The 13602-nt window shown below is 40.8% G+C and overlaps 1 protein-coding gene across 4 annotated transcripts in view; it reads right to left on the bottom strand.

The window, feature by feature from the left end:
* LOC149534844 (RNA pseudouridine synthase 2, chloroplastic-like) overlaps window positions 1–13602 on the bottom strand; it is a 266975-nt gene that overhangs the window by 121921 nt on the left and 131452 nt on the right. For all 4 annotated transcript variants that reach the window (XM_089804524.1, XM_089804521.1, XM_089804525.1 and 1 more), the window contains one exon: window positions 2011–2089. In XM_089804524.1, coding sequence (XP_089660650.1) covers window positions 2011–2089 — 79 coding nt within the window. The remainder of the gene's footprint in view (window positions 1–2010; window positions 2090–13602) is intronic.

Below are 13602 nucleotides of genomic sequence, written 5' to 3' on the forward strand. Positions count from 1 at the left end.
CACCTGTGGAAGTGAGGCCGCTGGTCAGCTCTCATTAGGTTCGATCCCCGTCCATTTGCTAACCTTCCATTCATAGGAGCAGGAATAGAATAGTGAGTAGTGGAGTAGTTGAAGTTTAGAGAAGCAAGTTAGACAAGTAAGTTAAGGATCAGAACGCCCCCATTCACCCTCCACCACCATTGCTTTCCCATCAACATCACAATTGGCAGACACATCCTCCATCATCACCACCATCAACATTATCTGTCACTCGCATATTTCACAAACCGAGCCACCATCACCATCATTCCACCAAAGCCCAAGTCATCCTTGAATGAATAGCGTAAGGCCGCCCATGTGATTACCAGCAAATCACATCGATAAAACTGAGTGAGTATCCACAAGAGTAAGGAACAATGGAGTTATTCTCATATCCCATGAGCAATAACTTTTCAAGAGAGGAGTTACATGTTTGATATCCTATATCGAATATTCAAATCCTAATATGTTATGTAAGTGATACAAAACTCACATCAACAAATACCTTGTTCTGTATTTATGCATTAGTTCCTTTTACCCACAAGGATAAACACCCTTGTTTGCAAACTCATGAAGTAGTCAGCAAATTGCCAACTACCAGCAGAAATTTTTCTTGGCAATCTTCACCGCATTTACACATGGGGTCTAATAAATGGGTTTTCAATTAGTTTTGGCACCAATCTCATGTAATAATTTGAAAGCGCCAAGCTTCAACACCAAGACTTGCAAGACAGGGAAAAACACAAGGATTAATGCACCTAAAATGCTGAAAATAGCTGCCTGCACAATCCCTTTCATTTTTACAGATTTCACAAGTTCCCATGATGCCTTCATAACAGCTATATTTACAAATGTTAATACACATTTTGCAAATGTTTTTAGATTTGCCATTGACAACTGCTAATGGCACCCCACCTAAAAGAAACACTAACTGTTTTTAAAAAATGACTTTTTATTAATTTCAAGCAAATTTATTTAATTACCAAGTTTTACTAAGTGGAAGAAATTGGATCTACTGAATCCAAGTGAAGTCCAAGAATGCAAACTATGAGTCTGACATACTCTGGGCATATTGGAGAATTCAGGGCTGAGGGATTGATAGCAACACATGCATGCATGTACCCATGTGCGGCACACACACAGCCACACTTCATGTTGGAAAGCACATCCACAAGTCATATTAGAGCATTTGTCAGCTCAGCCCCTTTGAATGATAATAAGTTAATACCACATTGAATGGAATCACCAAATCAACTGGGGCTAAGGGCTGCAAATGAAAAGATAATCACATTACTACACTTCTAAGTTATAAAATATAAACATCCTGGGATTTGCAGCAGAGATCAGTGAAGTGAGAAAACGCAAATGACAATAATTATCACTTCATTTGCAAGGATTACCAGGATTAGATTGTTGTGTATAATTTCATAGCCAAATTTATTAAGGGATTGATCTCTCAATATTTGTCAGACCCCAACAACCATCCATATCATAAATCGGAGCATTTGAATAGCACAAGACTAGAAACATCATTAATTATACACATTCTGTGAATAGCAATAAAGATCAGCAAAGCTAGGAAAGGCAAGTGATAGTATTTCTCAATTCATTTGCATGAATTGCCAAAATTAGATTATTACTTATAATTGCAGGGCCACATTTATGAAGGGGTTCATATCTGGTTTTCTCAAGGTTTCTCAAGCCCCTGAAACCGTCCAATATCATAAATCGGGGTATTTGCAAAGCACACAACTAAATTTATGTTGTTAAAATGTGTGGCACACCTCTAAAACAATGTGTTATTTAACAGACAAACCTAGCAATTTGTCCCTCATAGCTCCAACTAATCATGTACATAGTATTACAAACTCTCTTTCTCCATCCCAGACTCCTCATTATTCAGAACCATTATACTCAAACAGAATCTTTAAGATATGTGTGCATCCATAAACAGTTGACCTATATAAACATGATACCCAAAATATTCCATACCTGATGTGTTCGCCCAGTCTCCAATTGCCATTCCACAAGTGCAGCACCACCTCCACCAACAACTTCAATCACATTGTACCTGTATTTTTATAAGGACAATCATAGAAGATCAACAATTTAGCTCATTTGACAATCAACTTCTTTATTTTGATCCAACTTCAGCAGAAGATAAGAAATGGAAAACAATATATTTTTAACTTTCGCAAATGGCACAGAAAAAACGACATAAATGATTTATAACTGACAATCAGAAAACCTACAGTATGATAAACCACCATCAAGCCTGTTATATGTTTCTCTGAGTTTCTGAGATCAGACATGGGGATGGAGGGTACAGACCAAATATATATATAGACACAAATATACATAAGAGAAAAAATAACAAAACTTATAAGCTCTGAGCGTTCATTTACATAACTAAGCATCATGCACATCCTAAAGAACTGCAATGAATATAATAACATTGAACCTGTGATACTGAAGAATGAAAAATGAGTTTGACAAATAAGAAAATAATATCTTCAAATACTAGATCATAATAAAAATGAATATAAAAACGGTCTAATTTCCAAAAGAGGCAGTGGCATTAAACCAGAGGGATGTGGTGAGACTCGAGAGGCACAAGCATTGAGGTTGCTAAATGGTCTGCTTCCACTCCTCCACCTTGGAGGTTTTCCTGCGACTTGCAGAACTCAGATTAGTATCCTTTGTCACCTTGTTCTTTTTGTGCTATTGGTTTTAATTCGTTTCATTGCTTGCTTGTTTAGTTCAATTCTTAATTTTTGAGTGGCTCGAGGGCCAAGGATTGCTTTGGCAAAGCTCTAGTGAGTTCAGTAGTGGTCTCTTGCATAAGAATATGTTATACCTGGTGTACTATCTGCCACCACAACTAACTCCCTCGTATTCAATTAATGGCTAGCCCTAGAGATGGTAAAAAATATGAAATGCAAAAATATATTATGCTATAGCCTTTGGTAATCCTGTCAAACATGCTTCAAATAACCCTTTTGAATAAGAAAAAGATATTGCAACAATCTCTCATAGCGCACAAAGGCCATCTTAAAAAGAGGCTCTCTGCTATGAGGTGCGGCCTTGTACTCCAGTCAACATTTTTTTCCATCACGCAAGATGATCCAGAACTAGAGTCTCAGGCAGCTTGAGAGGGAAATGGAAGTGTTTTCCAAGGAAGAGAATCCAGAGATGGAGAAAATGGTAAGGTTTCCTCTCATGCATTAAACCAGAGGGATGTGGTGAGAGGCACAAGCATTGGGGTTGCTAAAGGTTGCCTTACACTCCTCCAACTTGGAGGTTTTCCTGCCATTTACAGAGCTCACATTAGTATCCTTTGTCGCCTTGTTCTTTTTGTGCTATTAGTTTTTATTGGTTTCATTGCTTGCTTGCTTAGTTCAATTCTTAATTTTTGAGTGGCTCAAGGACCAAGGATTGGTTTGGCAAAGCTCTAGCGAGTTTGGTAGTGGTCTCTTGCATAAACATATGTTATACATGTTGTGCTGGTGTACTATCTGCCACCACAACTCACTCCCTTGTATTCAACTAATGGTTAGCCCTAGAGATGGTTACAAATATGAAATGCAAATTTAGATTACGCAAGTCTTTGGTAGTCCCGTCAAAAGGGCCTCAAATAATCCTTTTGAATAAGAAAAAGATATTCTACCAATCTCTCCTAGCGCACAAAAGCCATCTTATAAAGAGGCTCTCTGGTATGAGATGCGGCCTTGTACTCCGATCACACCACTTATTTCCATCATGCAAGATGAACCAAAACTAGAGTCTCAGGCAGCTTGAGAGGGAAATTAAAGTGTTTTCCAAGGAGAGTCCAGAGATGGAAAAAATGGTAATGTTTCTTCTAGTGTGAAGATTCTTTCCATTTCTCTGAATCTCTATATGCAGGATGCTGTTAGAAGTGAAGAAAATAGGCTCACAATATTGTTGTTTTCTTTGTTTGTTTAGGACTCTAACTTTCTTCCCTCTAGTACTAAAGCTTTTTCACAATTGAATTTTAACTGTGTGGGGAAAGAAAATGGGCATATATTTCTTCTATCAAGTGCTCCAAAAAGGATTGTTACTTGTGTTCATAAAGAGTCACTCAATGCAAGGAGTGGTGAAAAAACAATTTTGGAATTTAGGGCAGTCCCTACTTAAGGCTATCCTATGGTCTCCATAAGAGAAAGGGGAAGAAATTATGGCCTAGATATTCTCCTAAGTGGTCAGAAACAAAGAATGCTCCTCCACAACAGTGGAAGTTTACACCCAATTTGCTAAAACCAATTGGTAATGTATTACAAGTTGAAGACTCTAGGGTAACTTTGTTAAGAAACCCGATGGTTCTACCTCTGTTTCAACCATCTCTGAAAGACATAGTTTTGCAATTCTATAGCTTTTTCGCTTTTCCAGACTTCATGCTTCTCTTTTGGATTTTTTGACAATATTCGAAATAACAAAATAACAATGCTCAAAATATAAACTAGCTAAGCAAACTGTTCATCAAAAACCTTTAACTATTAATCACCAAATGAGAGTATTTGTGATGAAAATTACATGCATCTAGAATTAAATAAAGCCAAACCATGGAACCTGGAATCTGAAGGCAGGCAACTATGAACACCGAAAAAGAATTGCAGCTCAACAGGAAACACTTGAAACCTGACGCCAAGGCCTGAATTGTGGTGCTAAGGCACCCAATATGCAAAGTGTGCCTTCTAGAACCCCTAACATCTGTTTACCATATTGGATTAATTAAGCAACGCACACAGGAAATAGACACGAACACCGAACAGCAAATAGCAGAACTCTTATTATTATTCGCATATACCAACAGTACATTATGCTTTGATGATAAGATATGATGATAAGATCTCATTACAATGCTTTCCGAAGGGGTTATAAATACTTTTCGAAGAACTTTCCCGAAAGAGTCCGTCGGCCAGATACATTATGCCCGCTACAAACTATTTACCCATCGACTACATAACAAGACTTTTATCGAAGGGACCCGTCGGCCGATACACAATTTCCTTCCCGAAGGGACCCGTCGGCTAATACACAATTTCTTCCAACGACATCATCCCCCCCAAAAAGAAAAGTCGTCTCCTGACGACAAAAAAACAAAACTCAAACAACAAATACAACAATATTGATTTGCCACATCACTTTCACATTCATCCCGTTGCATCTATAGCCTTGGCTAACACAATATTGAATCCTCAAGCTGACCTTGATAGCCACCTGTGCTGCTTTCTCTGCTTCCAACTCCTCGGTACCCTGAACCAAGTGTTGCTGCACTGCCTCCAACTGGATGATCAGCTCCTCCCGAGCTCTCTATGCATCCACCAAGACAGCCTCACAGCCAACACCTGCTCCCACTGCCTCTGGTAGACAGACACTCCATGCCTGCAGCAACTTCAACTCTTCTCAACTGGTCAGACTCCCACGACTGATATCCGCAACGATTGGGGGTCCAGGGGGCAACGCCCCCGGTGGGGTCGAGGGGCAGCGCCCCCGCGGGGTCCTGGGGCACTCTTAAACCCACACAAAACTACACGGAACACACCATTTCTGTCATTTTCTGCTGATTCTACACTCTTTCTGGCAATCGCTGATGCTTCCCCTTCCCTATGGCATCATCTGATACTCATTCTGAGCAACTTGATTCTGTCATCGTTTTTTTTTTTTTTTTTTTTTGTTAGAAAACCTCCTATCCCCCTTCTGTGATGAAATCCGTACGCAAAAACCCCACTCTTCAGAATCTGTAATCTTGCAATCCAAATCCGTACACATGATATGCTTGAAAAATCCGTACAATCGCCTCGCATTCCCAACTGCAATTTCCGTACGCTGCTTTCCTTTAAAAATCCGTACAGAAAAATGGGTCTAAAATCCGTACAAAACACAAGCTTATAACAAGCCGTATGGTATCTTCCTCCAAAAATCCGTACAGCAGCCTCTTGAGAACCCGTACAATTAATTTATCTAGGAAGCCGTACACCATCCTTCAGACATTGAAAACCGTATGGCAGTCCTTTTACTGTGAAATCTGTACGGTGTTTGTGGAAACCGTACAGTGCCCCTTTACTGTGAAATCCGTACGGTAGCAATGAAATCCTTACGGTGGCAATAAAATCCGTACTCTAGCAGTGAAATCCGTATGCTAGTAATGAAATCCGTACAGTGGCAATGAAATCCGTACTCCAAACATGAAATCCGTACGTTGGCTTTAAAAACCGTACTACAACATGAAATTCGTGCATTCTTAAAAAACCGTACTACAACATGAAATCTGTACATTTTTAAAAAACCGTACTGCAATTTGGATTGTCTGGAAAACCGTACGCCCTCCTTCAGATATGAAAAACCGTACTTACTTCCTTTTCCCTTCAGACAAAAACCCCGTACGGTGCTGTCTCCTGCAAATATGGAACTGTACGGTACCTTCCAGAACCCGTACGGTACTTCCCAAAAACCGTACGGTGCTTCCCAGAAACCGTACGGTGCTTTACTTCACTTTTTTTTTCTTTTTTTTCTTGAACAACTATGTACAGTATTTACATATGTACAGTACTTACGGTCTTCTTCTCTCAGTTGTTCGTCCATGGAGGTGCGTTACTTCTTTCATGGCAGACCTTCAACTTCGACCTATTCACTGTGTTGGCAACTTCTTTTCTATCTAGCATCCATTGTTTTACTGCTCCATTATCACCCACTTCCCGAATTTGATACGGCCTAACCCACTTAACCTTGAACTTGCCTGGGTTGATCTCATTCTGATCGTCGTACTTCAACACCCACTGTCTGAGTTGAAACCTGCTACACCTGTTCTGTGTCATCTCCATACCACCCAGTTTGTTCCCGAAGCTCCGCAGCATGGACTCCATCAGTTGCCCCTTCTGTCCGTCAATAACACTTTCACTCTGTACTGCTACAACTTTTATTGAGCCCTTCCTCTTTGTTGCCTGTGCAGATGGTATCGTGTGTCTTTCTTGCTGCCGGTACCTTTCTACTATATTTGTGGTTCGACGTAATACTTTCTTCCAGCTCAGTCGTACAATAGAATCTTTCCTTCTCTTGGGTTCGTACTGTATGTTCTGTTCTTCAGCTTCAGTCATACCCGCGTTTCTTTCTTCGGCTTTTCTGTGTTGCTTGGAACATTCATTTCCTCCTTCGGCTTCTCCATGTTCCTTCAGACATTCATTTCCTCCATCGGCTTCTTTGTGTTCCTTCGGACATTCATTTCCTTCTTTCTTACCTTCGTCGATCCTTAGCATATTACAACTTGGAAAGAGCTCGTAATCCTCTATCTGCCAGTGGTAAAGACCATTTACTGAATCCAGATCGTCATCTCCTTCCAATCGAAGGACTCCCTCCTGATCGGGTTCCATAATCTGGCTCCTCTCATCCTCTTCTCCCTCAAAATCTGACGATAGGGCTTCTTCCCCGACCATCTGAGTGTGCAGATCGATGACATAATTCCGGCCTTTGCTTTCGAGTGATAAAGTATTTTTCTTCCAATCGTGCTTTGCTTTGGCTTGTATCAACCACCCCCGGCCCAGAATGGCATCATATCCCCTCCGCTTCAGAGGAATCACAACGAAGTCCAACAGGAATGGTTGTGTTCTGATTGTCACTGGTTGTGCTGTCAGGACTCCCAATGGCTTGATTCCATGTTGATCGACCGTTAGCAGCTGGAATGTAGGCGGCCATAATGTCGGCTGTCCCAACTTTTTCCAAGTGTCTTCAGGCAACACATTGACACCAGACCCTCCGTCCACAATTGTTTCCATCAATACAGTCCCGAGAATTCCCATTTCGACGACTACTGGATGGCATCCGGATGAGAGGGCTAACAACATCGGATCTTCTGCACTTGCGCCACTTTCCTTCTCCTTTTTGTCCACTGTACTTGCTCCACTTTCCTGCTTCCTTCCATGTTCTCCTGGTAGTTGAGTAGCGGGAACAATGTTTGTGAGTGCCGATTGGAGCTGAGGCATAGTGAGCAACAAATCACTTATCTTGACAGGTATCTCGGCTTGCAAAATTTGCCGGACAATGTTCTGTTCTGCGCAGTTCCGTACGGAAGTACTCAACGTGTCCTTCAGGTGTGTCGTTTCTGCCTGTGTTGCTTTCTGGATCTCTACCCATGCTTCTTCCAGTCTTTTCTTTTCTTCCGCCGAGTCGGGGTACACTTTCGCTTGCTTCCGTGTGATGGCCAAAACCTCTTCTTCGTCCGTCCTGACGGTGATCAAGTTTACTCCCGACTTCGAACACCTAGCATCTTCATGATCACCAGGTCCACACCATCTGCTTAACAACTTCGATGTGTTCGCCGTTGTACACTCTCAGGCAAAGTGACCCCACAAATTGCATGCGCGGCATTGAACAATTGGCCAACCATTCGCATCATACTGAATTCAACTCCTTCCTCCATTGTTGTTGCCACCATTGTTGTTATTGTTGTTGTTGTTTGGTCCCCGCTGGTTGTTTCTGTATCCACCTGATGTGGCACCTTCCGTACTGGTGTTCCCGTTCCCTCCTGACGAGGATGCCTCCTGTGACAGGAACACTTGCTGTGGTGTCCTTGTTTTTAAATTGAAAGGGCATTCTTTTACTGAGTGTCCGAGGATCTGACAGATTTCACAAAATTGCTCTTTCGGGCAGGATCCCTTCGTATGGCCTTCTTTCTTACATTCCGTGCACCATAGGTCATTGCCCTTAGTTTCCTTGTTCATGTTTTTGAATTCCTTCATCATCCGTATCATGTCCTTCTGGAGGGCACGGACCTTCTTGTTGCTTCCTTCGTCATCGCTGCTATCATCTCCTGAGGATGCATCGTCATCTGAATCGGACCAGCTGGTCTTCTTCTTCTTCTTTGTCTTCTGGTCACTTTCGAGGTTCATTGCCCGATTCTATGCTTCATTGTATGTCGATGGTGGCACGATCTTCATCTTTTTCCGCAGCTTCGAGTTAAGGCCTTCAATGAACCATCTTTTCTGGAGCCCATCTGCCGGCTTATTCTCCATTTTACTGATTAAGTCCTTTAATCTCTTGGCGAAGACCCGTACTGTTTCATTCTTCTTTTGCTTGGTATTGAATATCTCGGCTACAATTTCATTATCATCATGCAAAAGTTGAAACTCTGCGATGAACTCCTTAATGTTATCCCAACTATTTAATTTCTGTGGATCGGCATCAGTAAACCAATCAATGGCAACACCCCGTAGGGTAGCAGGAAATTGTCGGATCCATTCGTTTGTATCTGTTATGCCATTCGCCCTCCAGATCGTTTCACATGTTTTACAATGTCGAATGGGATCAGCTGCTTCATCACCATCAAATTTAGGCAATTTTTCCTCCAAACCTACCATTATTACTGTATGTTGAGGGTTTTGTTGTGTACCTGCGTTGTTTTGCACTCCCGCGCTGTTTTGAGCACCCGCGCTGTTCTGAACACCCGCGCTGTTCTGTACACCCGCGCTATTCTGGACACCCGCGCTGTTCTGCACACCCGCGGTGTTTTCTGCTTCCGCACTGTTTTCAATACCCGCGCTGTTTTCTGCTTCCACGTTGTTTTCAACACCCGTGCTGTTTTGGACTTCCACGCTGTTTGGTGAAGAAGAGGGTTTGTCAACTGCAGCTGTCCGTTCCGGAAGTATATCTCGGAGGAAGAGGTCACTCCACGCTCGTGCTCCTTCGGCACTCCGAGCCGTGCGAGTCGATCTCCTTCCGTCAGGATTCTCTTCCCGTGGCGTATGCAGGTTCAGAAACTCCTCCCTCGCTTCTTCCACCAAATCAAGCCGTTGTCGAGTCTCCTTCAACAATCCTTCCGTACTCTTGTTTCCGTTAGAAATCTTCTGAAACCTCCTTCGACGCTCTATCTGCTGAGCCAAAATTAAATTTCCCTGCACAACGTGTATGTCATTTTTTTCCTTCAGCTTACACTTATCTTTGTTCAACTAATTCGGCATTTAATTCATATCCGCCTGCCTGTGTGCCAGATCCATCGGGCAACGGCGCCAAATGTTTACCGTATTGGATTAATTAAGCAACACACACAGGAAATAGACACGAACACCGAACAGCAAATAGCAGAACTCTTATTATTATTCGCATATACCAACAGTACATTATGCTTTGATGATAAGATATGATGATAAGATCTCATTACAATGCTTTCCGAAGGGGTTATAAATACTTTCCGAAGAACTTTCCCGAAGGAGTCCGTCAGCCAGATACATTATGCCCGCTACAAACTATTTACCCGTCGGCTACATAACAAGACTTTTACCGAAGGGACCCGTCGGCCGATACACAATTTCCTTCCCGAAGGGACCCGTCAGCTGATACACAATTTCTTCCGATGACAACATCGATTTCTCAGCGCTCGCATGGCCCTGAAAATCTCAGCCATTGCTTTGAATCCAAAACCAGCTCTCTTAACTAGCAGCAATCGGCATACATACGAAGCTCTTTGCCATTGCAATCAATACCGAAATAAAATGGAGCTTCAAATCAGCAAAATCTGCAATTAATCAATTTAATCTTGGCCTCAGAGTAAGATCAATACCTTTGCACATTTTCACTGAGTCTTTCAACAACTCAAAATGCTGAAAGCCTGTAGAATTTCTGCACTCTCAAGCCAATGTCTGAGACCCTAAGAAGTTTCTCAGAGTCTTCACCAAATGCAAACAAATTAACCATTCACAATATTGTTCGATTTTCACCAAATGCCTTTAATAAACTCTTGTGAAGGTTCAAACCAAGTGGCTTCTTTCATAAGCCACATCAGTGATATAATTCCATTGGTTTTCAATTAAAGGTTGACTTATTAAACATTATAAATGCCCTGGTTCGAGGTGCCAACATATAGATTAAAAATGATGTCCTTCATTGATGACTTTGGCTACCACTTACATTAATAACTTTATAATAAGTCCCTTTTATGAATTAATTAGTAGATAAGTTTACTTTACTAATGATTAAATACTTTATTAATAATTAATGCCTTTATCATGAGCCAATGTATCCATTTCAATCAACCAATTAATGAACTCTGCTAACACCAAGGCCAAGTGCACTGCCAAAAATGGCAACATGGTATAACTGACAATTAATAGTAAGTCTCAGAATGAAAGCTCTGTCAATGGCACAACCCCATATGACTACCAAACTGATCAGGAACCCTGCTAAAGATAGAAGCCCTAATTTTCCCAAAATAGACACTTGCTATAAATAGTAAGTGTGCCAATCTGACTCAAAAGGAGAGCAATATTGAACATCCCTAACCTCTGGAGTGGGACTTGGCGTCTGGCTCTACCAACTGAAACCTTCTATCTATCTAAGTTAGCCTAAGAGGGTCATTGATAGGCTAATCCAAACTGTCAACCATTGTGACCCAAAAAATGGGCATTGCAATCCGCCCTTCCTGAAATTGCTTGTCAACAAGCAATCTCAGAAACAAAAAACACACCAGTCAACCCAAATCCAAAGATTAGAATCATGTAATGTCCTTGTGATCACCAACTAGCTCTTGTAACATCATCACCAACACAACTGACGGTACTTGGCAAACTAAATCGAATTGGACTGTAGATGTTGGTAAACATCTCAAAGGGAAGCAACTCGAAATCCTAAAAAAGCTTGCTTCTCTAAACTGTTGGAAGTGAGATATCATACACACTGTCCAATCATGGACAGCTAAATTGTGCATCTAAAAGGGCTCATGCACAAGAGAATTAAAAGGAAATTTGTAGGCACTCCTCACCATGTAAACTCCTCAGTGAGCTTTGTCTGAAATCCAAATGCACTAGAAGGATCCCAAACTCTCAACTGAAGCCTGCCAAAAAGAACATCCTCAGACTTCTGCTTCTTAACACTAAACTCAACTTCACCATGCTACCCGCCCAAATTGCAGCACTAACCCTGCAAATTTCTGTTTAGAACCTTGGCAATATGTTAACTGGTATGAGGGATGCTATTGCATGGATCTATAAGGCCTGGAATCTGGATAGGAATGACAGTAGTTGGTCTGCAAGGCTTCATCTGAGTCATCTCTAGTCAAAATCTGCTGAGAGATTAAAAAGTTGTTTTAGATGGTTGTTGCTGCTCAAAAAGCTTATTGCAGGACATATTTTAGAAATAGTTGGTGTCATATTAGAACTTGTGATCATTGTAATGCTAATGAGTCTTTTGAGCATTTATTTTGTGAACGTCAATATGCATTTTCTGTGTTCTATGTTTTTGGTCAATTACTAGGCTGAGATTGCAAAGAAGGCTTTGGCTGGTTTGAAATTTTGGTTGGTTATGTTAATGCGTTTTCTGTCAAATTTAATGAGCTTTGGCTTGTTTTAATGTATGAGATTTTACAGTTTATCTGGAAGAAGAGAAATGAAATATTTCAAGGCAAAAGGAGGTATCATACTGAGTTCACAAGTAAACTCACCTTTCTTAACATTATGTTGTAGGTTTCTGTAGTCTTGGAGATCCCGAAGGATAGATTTGAGATTCTATGGAAAGAAGGCTTACCGATAGTATAGAGAACAGAGATAAAATCTGCACATTTCTTTCCCAATGAAAGAAACAACCTAAAGAAGGACCTTGCACTACCACATGAGTGCATGGATAAGAATACAATTAGCGAACCCTGTAAAAAAAAATCTTCCAGACATTAGAGAGGACAGCAAGCTTATTAGTCCATTGTCAAAGATGTTGATCTGGAAGTCATGGTAGAGCCTCCAACTGAACCCTATGATTGCAACCATGCTGACTACAGTAGCAATGCCAAGAGGCTGAGGGAATAGTAGATATGTTTTCAGAAGCTGTTGCAATTTCTTTTTGATACCATGGCATATGTGTTAAAAATCTTCTGGACATAGGACCTGGTGTTAGTAGCTTTATAAGTACTGGGGCATTATATCTTTGACTAATGGAGCATAGCTCCTCATAATGTACTTGTTTTCTCTATAAATAAAATAAAGATAAAAGAGTCAATGACGAATGAAAACTAGAAAAATATAAATTTCTCTTTTAGTGATAATTTCAAAGGTTATGGTTGTAGGAGATGATGAGTCTAAATTCACAGAGATTATTAGCTTTGGCTAACATCGGGACTACAGCTGTTCAAGTAGCACTAAACCAGCATATGTTTTTGTTAATTCTCAACTCTTCTATGATCTGCAGGAGTTCGGCATTGACTAATTGCCACACATGTTGACAAGAGACACCTGAGCAGCCATCAAGCTAGGTGTTGTCATTTTCAAATGAGAAAATAGTAGCTTGGAGTTCTTTTCTATATTAGCAGCATTGATAACTTCATTAGCTATAATTGTAACAACCATGGCGATGTTAGGAAGAATCTTATCTTGGACTTTTGACCTTAACTATTGACTAGGAGGATATACAAGGAGCTGCTCATTGAAGTCAGTACTGTATGATTCATCATCACAATTTTTTCACAAAGGCTCTAATGATTATTTATATGTTTTTTAATTAACGGCACCTTTGTGAAAAAATTGTGTTCTGATCCCCATTTGTGATCCATTTCTCTTATTCTCTATCTACAAACCATTCTTCCCAGCCATG

The sequence above is a fragment of the Cupressus sempervirens genome, chromosome 10 (assembly GCF_028749045.1).
Source record: "Cupressus sempervirens isolate cs-2001-9-10 chromosome 10, ASM2874904v1, whole genome shotgun sequence".
NCBI lineage: Eukaryota > Viridiplantae > Streptophyta > Pinopsida > Cupressales > Cupressaceae > Cupressus > Cupressus sempervirens.